The 13,817-nt window shown below is 63.9% G+C and overlaps 1 protein-coding gene across 4 annotated transcripts; it reads left to right on the plus strand.

Annotated features, from left to right (window-relative positions):
* Positions 1-54: 54 nt before the first annotated feature.
* On the plus strand, positions 55-2,569 carry SOCS3 (suppressor of cytokine signaling 3). Of its 4 annotated transcripts, none has more exons than XM_041409546.1 (2): positions 55-176; positions 747-2,569. In XM_041409546.1, the coding sequence occupies exon 2, from the start codon at positions 814-816 to the stop codon at positions 1,441-1,443; it is 630 nt and encodes a 209-aa protein (XP_041265480.1). In that variant the 5' UTR covers positions 55-176; positions 747-813; the 3' UTR covers positions 1,444-2,569. The 4 variants fall into 4 exon arrangements, with proteins under 4 accessions (XP_041265480.1, XP_041265483.1, XP_041265481.1 ...); XM_041409549.1 differs by having other exon boundaries at positions 74-272; XM_041409547.1 differs by lacking the exon at positions 55-176 and adding an exon at positions 279-545.
* Positions 2,570-13,817: the final 11,248 nt, after the last annotated feature.

Below are 13,817 nucleotides of genomic sequence, written 5' to 3' on the forward strand. Positions count from 1 at the left end.
CGGGCCGGGCCGGGCGGGGCGCGGGCGGTGCCGCCGCGTTACAAGAAGCCGCGCAGTTCCAGGAACCCGAGGGCGGGCGTTGTGCCTGCTATAAGAGGCCGCCCCGGGCCGCCTCGGCAGCTTCGCCGCCGCGCACCGGCCCCGCTCTGCCGCCGAAACCGGCTCCCGCGAACCAGGTACGGCCGCGGGAGGGAGTCCCGGAGAGGACAGCGGGGGACAGCGGGAATGCCGGGACCTTCGAGGGGGGCGATCGCCGAGGACCGGGGATGCCGGTGCTGTCCGGGAAAGGGGTTCGCCGGGGATGTTGGTGCCTCAGCCGGGTGATAACCGGTGGCCTGGGGTAACGATGTGCCCCCGGGCGTAAGAGAGCAGGAGACCATCAGAAGCGATGCTCCTAGAGTGGGGAGAGAGCGGGAGACCGCAGGTGTGCCCGTGCTCCCGGAAAGGAAGAGCTGGGGACGGGAGCGACGGTGTCGCGAGAGGACAGTCGCCGGGGACGGAGGCTGCCGGTTCCCCCGGGAAGGGAGAGCGAGAGCCAGGGATAGGTGCTGACGGTTCCCGGGAAGAGAGAGCTGCGCAGGGGGGTGCAGGCTTTTCTGGGAATGAGAGCTGGGAAAGGGGATTGCTGGGACCCGGCAGCGCTGTTGCTGCGGGAGGATAACAGCCAGGGACCGGGGGAGCAGATGTTACCGGGAAGGGAGAGTCGGGGACCGGCGTGCCGGGACTTACCGCTCTCTGTGCCGCAGGTGATGGTGTAGCAGCGGCTGCTGCTGGCAGCAGCATCCCGAGCACACGAAGCTGGCTCCCTGCGCCATGGTCACCCACAGCAAGTTCCCCGCCGCCGGGATGAGCCGCCCCCTGGACACCAGCCTGCGCCTCAAAACGTTCAGCTCCAAGAGCGAGTACCAGCTGGTGGTGAACACCGTACGCAAGCTGCAGGAGAGCGGCTTCTACTGGAGCACGGTGACAGGTGGTGAGGCCAACCTGCTGCTGAGCACCGAGCCGGCTGGCACCTTCCTCATCAGGGACAGCTCAGACCAGAGGCACTTCTTCACCCTCAGCGTCAAGACGGAGTCGGGCACCAAGAACCTGCGCATCCAGTGCGAGGGCGGCAGCTTCTCTCTGCAGAGTGATCCCCACAGCAGCCAGCCTGTGCCCCGCTTTGACTGCGTGCTCAAGCTGGTCCATCACTACATGCCACCCACACCCTGCGCTGTGCCTGAGCAGCCTGGGGGGGCCCTGCACCCCAAGCGCACCTACTACATCTACTCAGGCGGCGAGAAGATCCCCCTGGTGCTGAGCCGCCCGCTCTCCTCTAGTGTCTCCACCCTGCAGCACCTCTGCCGCAAGACCGTCAACGGGCACCTGGACTCCTATGAGAAGATGACTCAGCTGCCAGCCCCCATCAAGGAGTTCCTGGACCAGTATGATGCCCCTCTCTAAGGGGCCAGCGGAGCAAGGTCACATGCTACAAGCACAAGAACAGGGGACAGGCACAATGCCCCACCGGCACAGGAGCTGGCAGGGCATGCCGAGCCTCTCCATCCGGGAAGGAAGGAGGGGGAACTGGGGCGAGCTGCCATGGGCTCAGGGCTGTGGCCAGCACGGTGCTGGGGGGACTCGTCAAGCAAGCGTGACATCTCCTCTCCATGGGGAGAAAGATGGCTCTGACCAGACTGTGGATGTTACAGTGAACCCATTGCAAAGCCCCTGTGGGCTTGGGCAACCAGGACAGCTCCCACAGCATGGGGGAACGTGTGCCCCGCCAGCCCCATCCTGGGGGTGTCCTGGCGAGAGCCCCTTCCACCCTGAGAAACGGAAAGCACTGGAGCCCAGGAGTGCCTGATCACTTTTCCTCAGTTTTAAGGGGAAGGTGTTTTTTGCCCATACTGTACCTCTTGCTGCCTCCTTGTGGGTGAAAGCTCCTTTCACATCAAGTCCCAGACTAAGAGGTCGATGCCTTTGCCCCACGTTGCCATTTTCCAGGGGACTAAGCCTTAATATCCCCCCTGCCCCGCGGTCTGGGTTAGTGCACATCAGCTGGTGACGCTGCGGTGATGGTCCTGCTGATGTGCTGTGAAGCTGGAGGGGAAGCGTCGCGTCCGATGCTGCTGAGTGCCACACAACCACATCTGCAAGGATCACGCCGAGGACGCTGGGCCCTTGCTGTCTACAGTCACACCCCACCTCTGCCCGGCCACTCCCGCAGACCCCGGCTGTGCTGCTCTGTAGGGCACCAATTCCTGCAGGAACGCAGCAGGACCATCCCCTGGAGCGTGTCATCTCTTTAGTGCTTTTCTGCGTCCGCCCAGAGAAGTGGTTGGGTTTTCTGGCTTTTTTTAATTTTTATTCTTATTTTTTTAACCAAAGGGATGTTTACAGGCCAACGTGAATCACTGTCTTTTATAAAGATTCCATCTTCACCTCCAGCCTTGAGGGCTGAGCAAAACAATGCTTGAAAATTCAACCAAAACCAAACTCAGATGAAACTTTGCACATATTTATATTTATATTCAGAAAGAAAATGTTTCCATAATTTATAATAAAGAGCACTATTTTTTAATGAAAACCATCAGATTTGGTTTGATTTCTCTCTTGCACCCCTGAGGCCGCTTGGCCCCGGCACAATGCTGGGATGTGTTTACACCACGTAAGCACCGTTTCCTGGAGCCGCTGTCCACGCCGGGTGATCCCGCCGGTGACTCAGCCCGGCTGCGTAAGCTCTGTCCCAGCACTCAGGTATGTCTGAGCCCTGCGACGTCCCGCGCCTGCCAAGCCACGAGGATGGGATCTGCTCCCGGCTCGCACACATGCTGCAACCACGGGACAGCAGACACGGCCCTGGGCACAGGAGGGACCAAGCTGGTGGCCAAGGCTGGCCTGTGGCACAGCCCCAGTGCAGTGCTCCTGAAGGGCCGAGCGAGTCCTGCCTTCCCCAGCCCTGCTTTGGCACATGCCAGGGTGAGGAGCTGCAGGAGCTGGGCGCTTTGAGGAGTGGGTAGGAAAGGGTCTGCAGGTGCTCCCCCGGGACTGTAGTGGGCTTGGGGTAGCGGGTGCCAAGATAGTGCTCATACTTCCCACAGCCCAGAGAGAAAACCTCTGTCCTGTGCAGAACCCCAGCCAGGCACAGATGCCCAAGGGAGAGGATTCAGTTCTCCTGTGGATGTCCTTGCCCCCAGAAGCGCCTGTCCTCCTAGGGGCATGAAGTAGGCACGGGAATAAACTGCAGCTGCGTCTGGCTGGTGTGTAGTACAGTGCCTGGCTGAAGAGCTGAATGCAGGGATGTGGGCGATCCCCTGGGAGCAGGTCAGCCCCCGGAGCTCCCCCAGAGCCCCTGCCTGTGAGGAGCAGGCTGTGCCCAGGTGCTTTGTGCCCAGGCCCCAGACTGCAATCTCTGTAGCATTATGCCTGGCATCATGAGCAATGCTCCCGCCCCCCCCGGGGAACCCGGGCTGCTGGGAAAAGGATTTCCTTAGGAATCAGCCTGGGCCGAGGGATGGTGAATGTGCCGGTCCAGGCTGTGGGCATGGCACAGTCCCAGTGACTATTTTGGGGCCGCTACATGTGGCTGTGGCACGCATGCTGCCAGAAGTGCCACGGCCTGCCCAGGCACCCACTACAGCTATGCAAGGAATGTCCACGCGCAGGGGTGGCCGCCTGCCAGGCCCTGCTGAGGCACATCCCCGAGTTTAGGGCTCCCAGCAGCACCGGTGACTCCCAGCCTGTGCCAGTGATGGGCTGGGAGCAGTGCTGCAGGCGCAGCAGCCCCCAGCTGGCAGGAGCATCACCACTCCCCCAGGCAGGATGAAGCAAATCAGGGGATGAAAATCAGGGCTCTGGGGGTTTATGAGCACACCCAGCCCTCCTGGCAGAGCAAGGGGTTCACAGCACCCCAAGGTGGGGCAGAGTGGGAAGCTGCCCCCAGGGACAGCAGCCAGGCTGCCCACAGTCACCCTGCCCATGTCCTCCCAGCCAGACCCCAGCCTTCCCATCTCTGTGGGAACAGCCCCAGCTTCTTCACTTCCCAGAAGGGCCCTGGCATTGCCGACCAAGGGCCTCTTCTCTGCGGTGCTGCAACCCGCGGCTGAATCAAGAATCCGGGAAGCTCCGCCAGCCCCGCGGGTTTCTTGGAACAAAGCCAAGCTCGCGGCAGAAGTAACGCGGCAGCCAGCGGGCAAATCCCTGCTGAATGTTTCACAAACTTCTCCCTGCTCCAGAGCAGCTGAGCGGACTTGGTCCTGCATTTCGTAAGCACTCTATCAAACATGTCCCACAGCCAGTTCCCCTCTGCCCCTCACCAGGGCTGGGGCAGCTGAGCTCCCCCTGGGAGGGTTCCTGGACGGGGAAGATGTTATCAGGGTGATCAGACCCTGTCATCCTGTGATGGTTCCAGGAGCCAGACTGGAATTTGCACAGGGTTCTAGAGGCAAGTCTGGGACGTGGGTGTCCTGCAGCTCTCCACAGCTCAGATCTCCTGGGGCTGGGCACCAAGCAGCACCAGCAGAACCTAGTGCAGCTGTCAGTGCATGCCCCCGGTGCCATCAGTTCCTCCATGCTGTGATGGTGGCCATGCAGAGCAGGGTGAGGGCACCAGGCCCTGTGAGAGCCCAACAAGGTGCTGGGGCCCAGAAGGGTGGTCAGGCAGGGACAGGCTGCTGCCCCACAGCCCCTGCAGCCCCCCGTCCTGCCTCAGCCTGGCTCTCCATGGGGTACAGGGCAGCCACCAATGCTTCCCATCACACTGCTGGCTCATTACTGGCACAAGAAGGAAGTGTCCACTGGGATGATGAACCTGAACTCTGTGGGGTCAGGGGTGCAGGAAACCTGCTCTGGTGTGTACCAGCCTCTGCCGAGCCAAAACAGGAAACCACCACAGCCGGAGATCGCTGCGGGCACGGCAGCAGAGGGCTCGGTCAGCACTGCAGCCCTGTCTGGCTACACCAACCATGCAGAAAATCCAGCTGGTCACAGGGAAGCAGAGCCGACCCATGAAGGCTCTCCAGCCCCACACTGGCACCCCAAGGAAGGCACCGAAGGTCCCTGGGGCGGTAGAGCCAGGCAGGGAGCTTGCTGTGAACACCCCGACCTCACGGCACTCCCTTCATGCACTTCTTCCTGCTTGGCTCTGCAGCGCCAGGACATTCCCACATCTACCACTACGTTTCCCAGTAGAATGCAGGAAAGGGCTGTGCAGCAGCCGGGAACTTACTGTAAATGGCACCACCTGCTCCTTACGTGGCAATTGCTCTGCAGGCCAGGGCCATGGGGACACTTGGGAACAGGGACTGGGACATCTGCTCCCAGTGAGCTGCCAAGAAGCACAAGCACAAACTCCTCAGCAGAGCCCAGAGCTGGCAGTGGTGGTCCCAGCTGCAGGCCCAGGACAAGAGAGAGCTCTCTGGGCTGGAGGAGGAGCAGGGCTGCAGCTCTATGTCCCCAGAGCCCCTCGTTTCCACACTGCCCCTCAAATTGTGCCTCTGCACTCAAGTACTGCTCAAAGTCCCTGTTCTGGTAGCAGCTCAGCTGCCAGTGACCTGGAACAGAGCCCTGGTGGCTGGGGGAGCCATGGGGGCTGGCTTGGCCCTGGCTCTCCCAGGGCTAGGTAGGGCTATTGGCAGGCAGGGAGCAGGGGTGGCAGCAGGATGCCATGCCCAGGTCAGGAAGTATTTTGGGATGCAGCTGAGCCCAGCAGGCTGTGTACATCCCCATGGAAACTCTACTTTGTTGCTGCTTCCCCAGCCAGACCCGCGCCAGCTCCAGGGAGCCAACAGCTGTGGATTCCTCACTCCTTCCATCAGCAGCTACGAGAGCTGCTCTGCCCTGGCCCCCCTGCCCCAGTTCTGCTCCTGGCAGAGACCTGGGCCCAGGGCCATGCTGCTCTTGCACCTGCACTCACAGAGAGCAGTGATGTGCCAACACTGCCTGTGGCCACTCCTGGGCACACGGCACGTCACAGGGCTCCCTGTGGGTGCTCCGGCAACAAGCTGCCAGCTGCCTGGGGTGTGCTTGCCCAGCATGGCACAGAGTCCTCAGATGACCCTGGCAGAGCAGCCATGGGCAGGTGCCAAACCCTAGCCCTGGAGCATCCCTTGGCCTCACATCAGTCCTGGCCTCGGCCACGGCACAGGAGCCAACAGTGGCAGAGCCACACATGTGGCTGGGGATGGAGCTCCCGGATGTGGGACCCTGTGTCTGCAATCCCTGCCCTCCTTGCCTGCCCCCTCCCCACCAGTGCACGCTGCTGGGGGGCCTGAAGGTGCCCGCCAGCCTGGTGGGCTCTGCCCATCCCATGGCTCTGGCTGCCATCAGCAGAGAGCAGCTCCAGCCACACCAGTCGGGCGCGGGGTGATGGGTGCCGGTGGCGTCACTTGGGCGACGATGGGGAGCGTGGCTGGCAAAGGGCACAGCTGGAGCAGATGCTCCTCAGAAGGACCCAAGGGACCTGTCTCAGCATTTAATGAGTGGGAATGGGAGCGCTTTACTGTAATTCCAGTAATTACATTGTTCATCCTTGGCAGCCGACACCAGTCGGTGTCCAGCGCCGTGGGATCGCGATAAGCCACCTGGCAATGAGGCTTGGCAACACGCTGTTCTGCCGGGCAGCCAGCCAAGCAGGGCAGGGCAGGGCTGCGGAGCAAGGTGTGAGCTACGGTAAGGGCCCGCCCGCCCCGGGAGTTCCCGTCACTGCCGCGCAGGTGGCGGCCGGGAGGGCCCGGCTGTCCGGGGCTGAGCCCACACAGCCGGGGATCCCCAGCCTGCTGAGGTCCTGGCAGGACCCTAGCAGCCACCCACCGCTGTGGCATCCCCAGAACACACCAGGCCTGCTGGGCACTGAGCTGGAGCTGCCAGCAGCAGGATGTTCCAGCCACGTGTGCAGTGGGGGTTTGGGGCAGCAAGGTGCCAGCAGGCTGGAGGGGACCCCCCCACCTGCCAGGTGCAGGAGGGGACAGGGAGGAGGCTCTCTGTCACCCCCAAGGACTTGGTCTCCTGCCCTGCCAGCACTATTGCAGCTTCCAGGCAGCCAGGCAGGCGCTGCCCCTGGATCTTTCCTGCCATCGCCCACCCAGCCTGGCTCAGCTGTGGCATCCCCGGGTAGTCTTCACTGGTGCTCGGGGCCAGTCAGGATCAGGGACAGTTGGCACCCCAGGGACAGAGCGGGAGCCCTGCTGAGTCATCACTTCACTGTTCTCGTTTTTCCATGGTGCTGTTGTGCATTTGCTGGAAGCCAGCTCAGAGCCATGACTAATCTGTTCTCAAAACAAGCACAAAGCAAGCGCGAGGTTTGTGCAAACCCACGGGGAGGAGGCGGAATCACAGCACGGGGCTGGACTCGGGAGGCAAGACGCTGGAGCAGCTGGGAATGCCCAGCCATGGAGCAGCCCTGCAGGCAGCAACCTCCTGTGTGGGGAGTGGGCACAGCAAAGGTGGGCAGGAGCACTGAGAAGCCCCAACCTTCCCTCCCTACAGCGGGGCTGGGGTTCAGGCAGCGTGCTGGAACAGGCTGCAGCACGCAGGGCAGGCAGGTGTGGGCCATCAGCACTCAGAACCCCATGTATCACGGCCAGAGTTGGGGCTCTCATATGGGTTGTTTTGCCTTATGGGGAAGCCACTGCAGGGGGAGGCCAGGGAGGAAGCACATTGATTTGCTGTTATTAAAACCAGAGCTGCTGTCGGGAACTCCACAGCCTGGCTGCCCTCGCGTGCTTCCTGGAAAAGGCTGTCCCGTGTGCCCTCACCAGCAGGAGATGGGGCCTCCAAAGCACCTGGCAACAGCAATGGCCTGCGCCGGGTTTGGGTGGCAGCTGGGGCAGCGAGCCAAGGATTCAGTTTTGCCCTTGGTGCCCACCACTCTGCTGCCCAGCAGTTGGCTCCCAGCCGCCCACTGCCCCCTGGCCCTCAGCACCCCCGGTGCTTCCTGCGGTGCTCAGGGCAGCCCTGTCGCCCCACGGGTGGCAGGACAGAACAGTGGCACCCTGCTGAACTGAGGAGTGTTTACTGGAGAGGCAAAGTCATCGCTTCCAGTGGGGGATGAATCACCCCTGTCAGGAATTCTACCCGGGGGCTTTTCTGTAAGAGCATGGAATTTCAACACTGGCCGCCCGTGCCCTCCCGGGTCCCCCCTTCTTGCACAACCTCTCGCCGGGGTTGCTGTTCCCAGCCCGGCTTTGCAGCCTCGGAGCAGCGGGGGCCCCGGGGTCCGGGCGCAGGGGGTCCCTGCCCGGAGCGCGGCCCCGCGGCCCACCGAGAGGCGACAGGGCAGGGCCAGCCGAGCCGCAGCTGCCCGCTCACGGAGCTGCCCCTGTCGCGAGCGGGTCCCAGGGGCCGAGGGCTCCCCTGCGCTGTCACTGTCGCCGGGCAGTGCTGCAGCGCGGAGCCTCCAGCCGCACTCGCACCCGCCAGCGGCGCAGAGAGGGGAAGGGGAGGGGATCAGGTCCGATGGAGCATCTTCCCTCTGCTACGACCAGGCACATCCCACCCCCATTAGGGCTGGCGGTTCCCCAGGCTGAGTGCAGGGAATGCTGGCAGGGTGGAGGCGTGAGGATGCAGATGGAGGGGCAGCCCCTGGAAAACCCCTGCCAGCTGCCGCTGTCACCATCCTGGCGCTGTCCTGCTGTGGGGGACACCACTGGCCCAGGGGCTCCCCCACCATGGGCCAGGCTACTAGAGAGAGGGCGAGAAGGGGGCCAGAGCTTTCCCAGCAGACTGTGGTGACCCTGAGGAGCCCTGCAGCTGTGCTGGGACTGGGGATTCTCTCCGTTTCAACACACAGCAGAAACTCTGTGAGAACTCAGTGAGAGTAGAGGTGTTTTTGGATAAGGGGGAAGCACACTCAGAGCAGGAAATGAAACATCACCTTTGAGACTTGTGGCTCCTCTCAGCCTGGCACAGCACAGATGGGCTGTGCTGGCTCCCAAAGAACCATCCCACAGATGAGGAGAGCAGAGCAGAGAGAATGACTGTGGGAACCCAGAGAGAAGGTCCCACTTCCCAGCATCTCCTTTTCTGGACACAGGGCTGCCAGGAGCAGCCATTCCCAGGAGACCCTCTGCAATGGGAACCTCCTCCCTGCTACACTTGAGGCATCCCTGTGTCCCTCGGGGGACGGGGCAGCCCGGCAGGCCACAGGACCTGAAGCCCTGGCAGTGTCCCCGTGCCAGTGACAGCCAGCACATCTGCCAGCACAAAGGGCCCACGTGCCAGCCCTGCCCCTGGGGCATTGCTTCCAGCAGGAGGAAGCAGCAAATGCTTTCCCAGGATCCTGGATGATTTGCCTGCCCCATTTTGCATGCCTGAGGCTGCCCAGGGGGACACAGGGACACACTGCCCCAAGGCAGGGCAGGATCATCATCCCAGTTCAGAGCACCCAACAGCCTCTCTTGGTCTGGGCAAAAAAGGTGGGCATGTGGGAAAGATCAGGACAAAGCACCTCAGCCATGGGAAACTGCTTTATTTTTTGCTTTGCACTTTCTGCCATTCCTGGAAATGTGTGGTCGCCCCGATCTGTCTGGTGGGAAGCAGCCCCCTTGTCCCACTCAGCCCTTGCCCTCTCCACCATGCCAGGATGTTCCACTCCCAGAGGGGCTCCCTGGACCCACAAGCTGAAGTCCCATGCACCAACATCGAGCAGCTCCATCCCAGCCCCACACATCAGCTCCAGGCTGATTTATAGAAACCCAACGCCGGGGGCTGACTGTGCCTCCTGCCAAACTTCATTAACGGCTGGCCTGGGAGAAGGCAAACAGCTCATGCAGCAACAAGGAAATCCTTGTTTAAGCATTTCTGGCCATGCAAGGCCCTTCACCCCATACCCAGGGGAGAAGGAGGAATATGAGGAGGTGAGGAGGAGGTGCAGGCTACAAGCCCCAAACTGGCACCACCCTGGCATTCAGGAGAACCAAGAAGGAGACACAAAGGGACATATCAGAGTCTGCACAGGGATGGAGCCCCCAGGATGGGATGTGAGCTGGGGGCATGCAGGAAACTACATGGGCATGATGGGGGCAGAGGGCTTCCACTGTGCTGCAGAACCCTGCCTGCCCCTCAGTGCCCGCCGCTCCCACCAACACCAGGCTCCCCACACAAGTGCTGGCCATGGGTGCAGTGAGCTCCGGGCACCTGGGCAGCGTGGGAGGCCGTGGGAGCCAGAACCAGTGTGCCAGTCCACAGTGGGCAAGGGACACCAGCATGGCTGGCCTGCGGACCCAGCGCGGCGTGCTCCAGAACAGCATCAATGACCTGCATCTGCCTGCCCCACGTGTGGCTCAGGATCTATTTCATCATCTGGAGAAAAGCATTTACTGCCAATAAACGGGCTAATTAATTCTCCTCAAAGACCTCTCAATTATTCATCTCGGGCCACAGAGAAAACAATTAGAGCACTTACCTCAGCCCTGGCTCAGCCAGTGTAGCAGCTGGTGGCAGGCAGGGCACGGCGGGGACGGCCCGGCGTGGCTCTCGCACGGGCCCAGGTGCCCGGCCATGCCCGGCTTCGCCCGCCCGGCCAGGGCGTCCCCTGGAGCGGGGATGTGGAGCGGCCACAGCCAGCAGCCTTTAGCCGTGACCGGCTCCAGCGCTCCCCCAGGGTTCCCCGGAGCTGCCCCAGCACCAGGGCTCTGGCAGGGACCCCCGGCTGCTCCCTCCCCACAGCCCCCCGGGGTACCCCGTGCTGAGGGGCTTTCTCCCCGACGGTTCTCGGGCTCCTTGGCCCTTGGGACGTTCCATCTGCTCCGCACAACAGCCCCTGTTCAGGCGTACCCTGAGAAGGGAAACCCTCGGCACGGGGGGCACGATGGGCTGGGGGGGCCGTTTCCGGCACGGCCGGAGCCCCCGAGGGCAGCGGCCGCCACTGCCCCGGGGCCCGGCCAGTCCCGGTGCCCGCCCTGGCGCCGCCGGGGCCCCGGGGACCGGGGCCGTCGTCGCCCCGGACCTGGCGGGCAGAGCCCCCCGCAGGTCCCCGGAGCCGCCGAGCCAGGCCGGGCGGGCAGAACCCGGCGGGTCCCGGGCTCGGGCGGGTAACGCGCGGCCGGCCGGGCCGGGAAGGGTTAAGGGCGGCCGGCGCCCCCCCGGCGCGGAGGCCGGGCCTGTCGGGAAGCCGGGATCTCTGCGGCGGTTTTACTGGAAAAGTCACTGCCGGCGGAGGGGGGGCACCCGCGGCCTCGCAGGCTGGGGACGGGGCACCGGCCGGGACCACGCGACCACCGGGCTCCGGCAGCGGCCTGCGCGGGGCTCCGAGCGAGGCTCCCCGGGCAGCCCGCGCCTCCCGCTCCGGCCACGGCCCCGGCAGCCCCGCGACTGTATCCGCCGGGGGTCTGTCCCGGGCCGAAGCTCGGCCGCTGCCGCAGCTCGGGACATGTCACCGGCAGCCCGGGAGCGTGGCGGGGTCCCGGTCCCGGGTGCCCGACCCGACCCGGCTGAGCCTGGAGCCGGTGCTCCCGGCAGCAGGAAACTACTCGGCTTCGTGGCTGAGGTCCCTCGAGGGCGACGGACGGCAGCTGTCTCGGCCCAGGTGGGACCGGGACCCTCCGGAACGGGCAGGGCCGGTGCCACCCCGTTGGGATGTGGAGCCCAAAGGGCAGACAGGGTGAGCAGCACGGGCAGTGTGGCCGCAGGGCTAAGGCAGCCCGACGGGAAAGCACCCCGAGCTCATGGTGAGCATGATATGGTCACTGCCAGGTCCTGAGGGCACTCAGCACAAGACCCCCGGGCCATTGCCGAGGCCACTGGCAGCTCCATGGCCACAGCCATGCTCTGCCTGGGAGGCTGGGAGCAGAGCCCACTGCCAGCCTGTCCCAGGGCAACCATGTGTGTGTGCCAGGGGCAAAGGGCTCTGCCCCAGCCCGCTGATGCCCCGGAGCTACAGCACCGTGCTCCCCCATCCCACAGCCCCTCCTGCAGCCGGGATGTGCCAGGGCTCAGCCCTGGGGACGTGCAGACCCAGCGGCGGGGCCTGGCAGGCCGGGGATGGGGCTGCCAGTGGGGCTGGTAGCAGGGGGGCCCAGCTCCGGGAATCGGCCCCAGTGGTTGCCAGGCCTGTGGTAGGGAGGGGGGAAACCCGATCCTCCGCGGTGGGATCCGGGCTCCACTCCCGGCTCCCCAGCCAGGCCTCAGCTGCTAATTTTAGCCCTGGGGAGGCACGACTGGAGCAGGAGCTGAGCCCAGCGGGGCAGGGGCTTAGCCCACCACGGGAGCTGGTGTGGGCAGGTGGTGACTGCAGTCCTGTGGTGCACTGTGGTCCTAGGTGAGCCCCCCGCTAGTCCCCAGCTGCCAGCCAAGCCCCTGGCCAGACACTGGCACTGCCCACCCTCTGCCCAGCTCCTGTGGTGTCCGTTCAGCCGCTCCACATAAGGCCACAAGTGCTTCCATGGTCCCAGAGCTGGCCCCGCCACGGCCCTGCTGGGTCACCTGCAGGGGTAGCTCTGTGGGTGCTGGTAGCAAGGGGGGACCCCCAAGGCAGGTCCCAGACCGAAGTCCCGGGGAAAGGCACATGGCTGAAGGACAAGGGGCTCTGTGGAACACACCCAGCCACACTGCACAGTCCTGCAGAAGCTGTGGCTGCTGCCCAGTGAAGGAGCCCCTGCTTGGCTGCGGACCCTGACTGGGCTGGGGGGGCTGCCCACAGCAGAGCCATGAGCTGCCCTTCAGCTTTGGGCACACCAGGGCAATCAACCAGCCCACCAGGTTCCAGGGAGTGGCTGGGTGGCTGGGAAGCCCATGCTGGGGGGTGCTGCAGCGATCCAGCACTTCCAGGCAGAGAAAGTGTCTTCAAAGGCTGCCCTGCCCTACAGCAGCTGCCCCAGGTGGAGGGGGGGCTCCCTGGCCTGGGGCCCCACAGCCGCTGCTCCCCCAGCCCTTCACCTGCGGCGTGACCGGCTGCACTGCCCAGCGCTTACTGGAAGAGGAAGCTGCCGGGAAGGCGGTGTGTGTGGCGGGGCAGCTTTGGGGAGGCTCAGCTGGGCTCAGCAGCCGGCACAGCTCAGCTGTCCGTGCTCCCAGGTCCAGGGCCAGTAACGGGAAGCGTCTGCTCTCAGTGACGGTAAATCAGATCGGGGAGATTAGAGGCCTTTTTGCCTAATCATGAGCAGCTTGAAGTTGGAGGACAAGTTCCTGGAACAAAGAGGAAATGGAGGCAGTAAATAAAGAAAAACTGTTAACATGTGGCCCTGCGTGTGAAAAACGTCTCATGAAGGACTGTTTATGGCTCACTCATCTGCAGGGCTGACAGCACGGGCGGGGGGGGTGACAGGCGATAGTGAGGGAGGGGGCTCCATGGGCAGGGGCACAGGCAGGGGGATGGGCAGAGCGGGCACCAGTGGGGCGGCTGCAGGGGGCTCGGGATAGGGGACCTGGGGCAGCCAGGCTGGGCGGGCACATGGCAGAGGGAGGGAGGGAGAAGGCAGCAGCATGGCACAGGTGGCTGGAGCACACCACGTCCACACGTGGGCAGGGGCTGAGGGAAGAGGCGCCTTAATGCACCTGTCCTATTATCCCCTGCAAATGCCAGGAGAGGTGCTGGGTGCTGCAGAGTGGTGCCCCCCGTGCTGGCAGCAGGGAGCATGGTCCGGCTGGTCCAGCCCAGCGCAGGGAGGTGAGGGGGTCTCGCCACTGCTTTGGACACTCGTCCTCCTGCTCAGGGGCAGTGGGGATTTCTGCGAGAAGCTGCTGGGTCCCCTCAGAGCACGCAGAGAGTGCCGAGATCAGTGAAGCTGCGCAGAGACCCCAGAGCCCCGCTGCAGCGCCAGCCCACCTGCGGTGCTGCCAGGGCACACGCAACCAGGGCCGGAGCCAGCTCCCAGCGCCAGACGAGCCCGTGCCAGCCT

This window comes from Onychostruthus taczanowskii, unplaced genomic scaffold, assembly GCF_017590055.1.
Source record: "Onychostruthus taczanowskii isolate IOZ18803 unplaced genomic scaffold, ASM1759005v1 scaffold30, whole genome shotgun sequence".
NCBI classification, from domain to species: Eukaryota; Metazoa; Chordata; class Aves; order Passeriformes; family Passeridae; genus Onychostruthus; species Onychostruthus taczanowskii.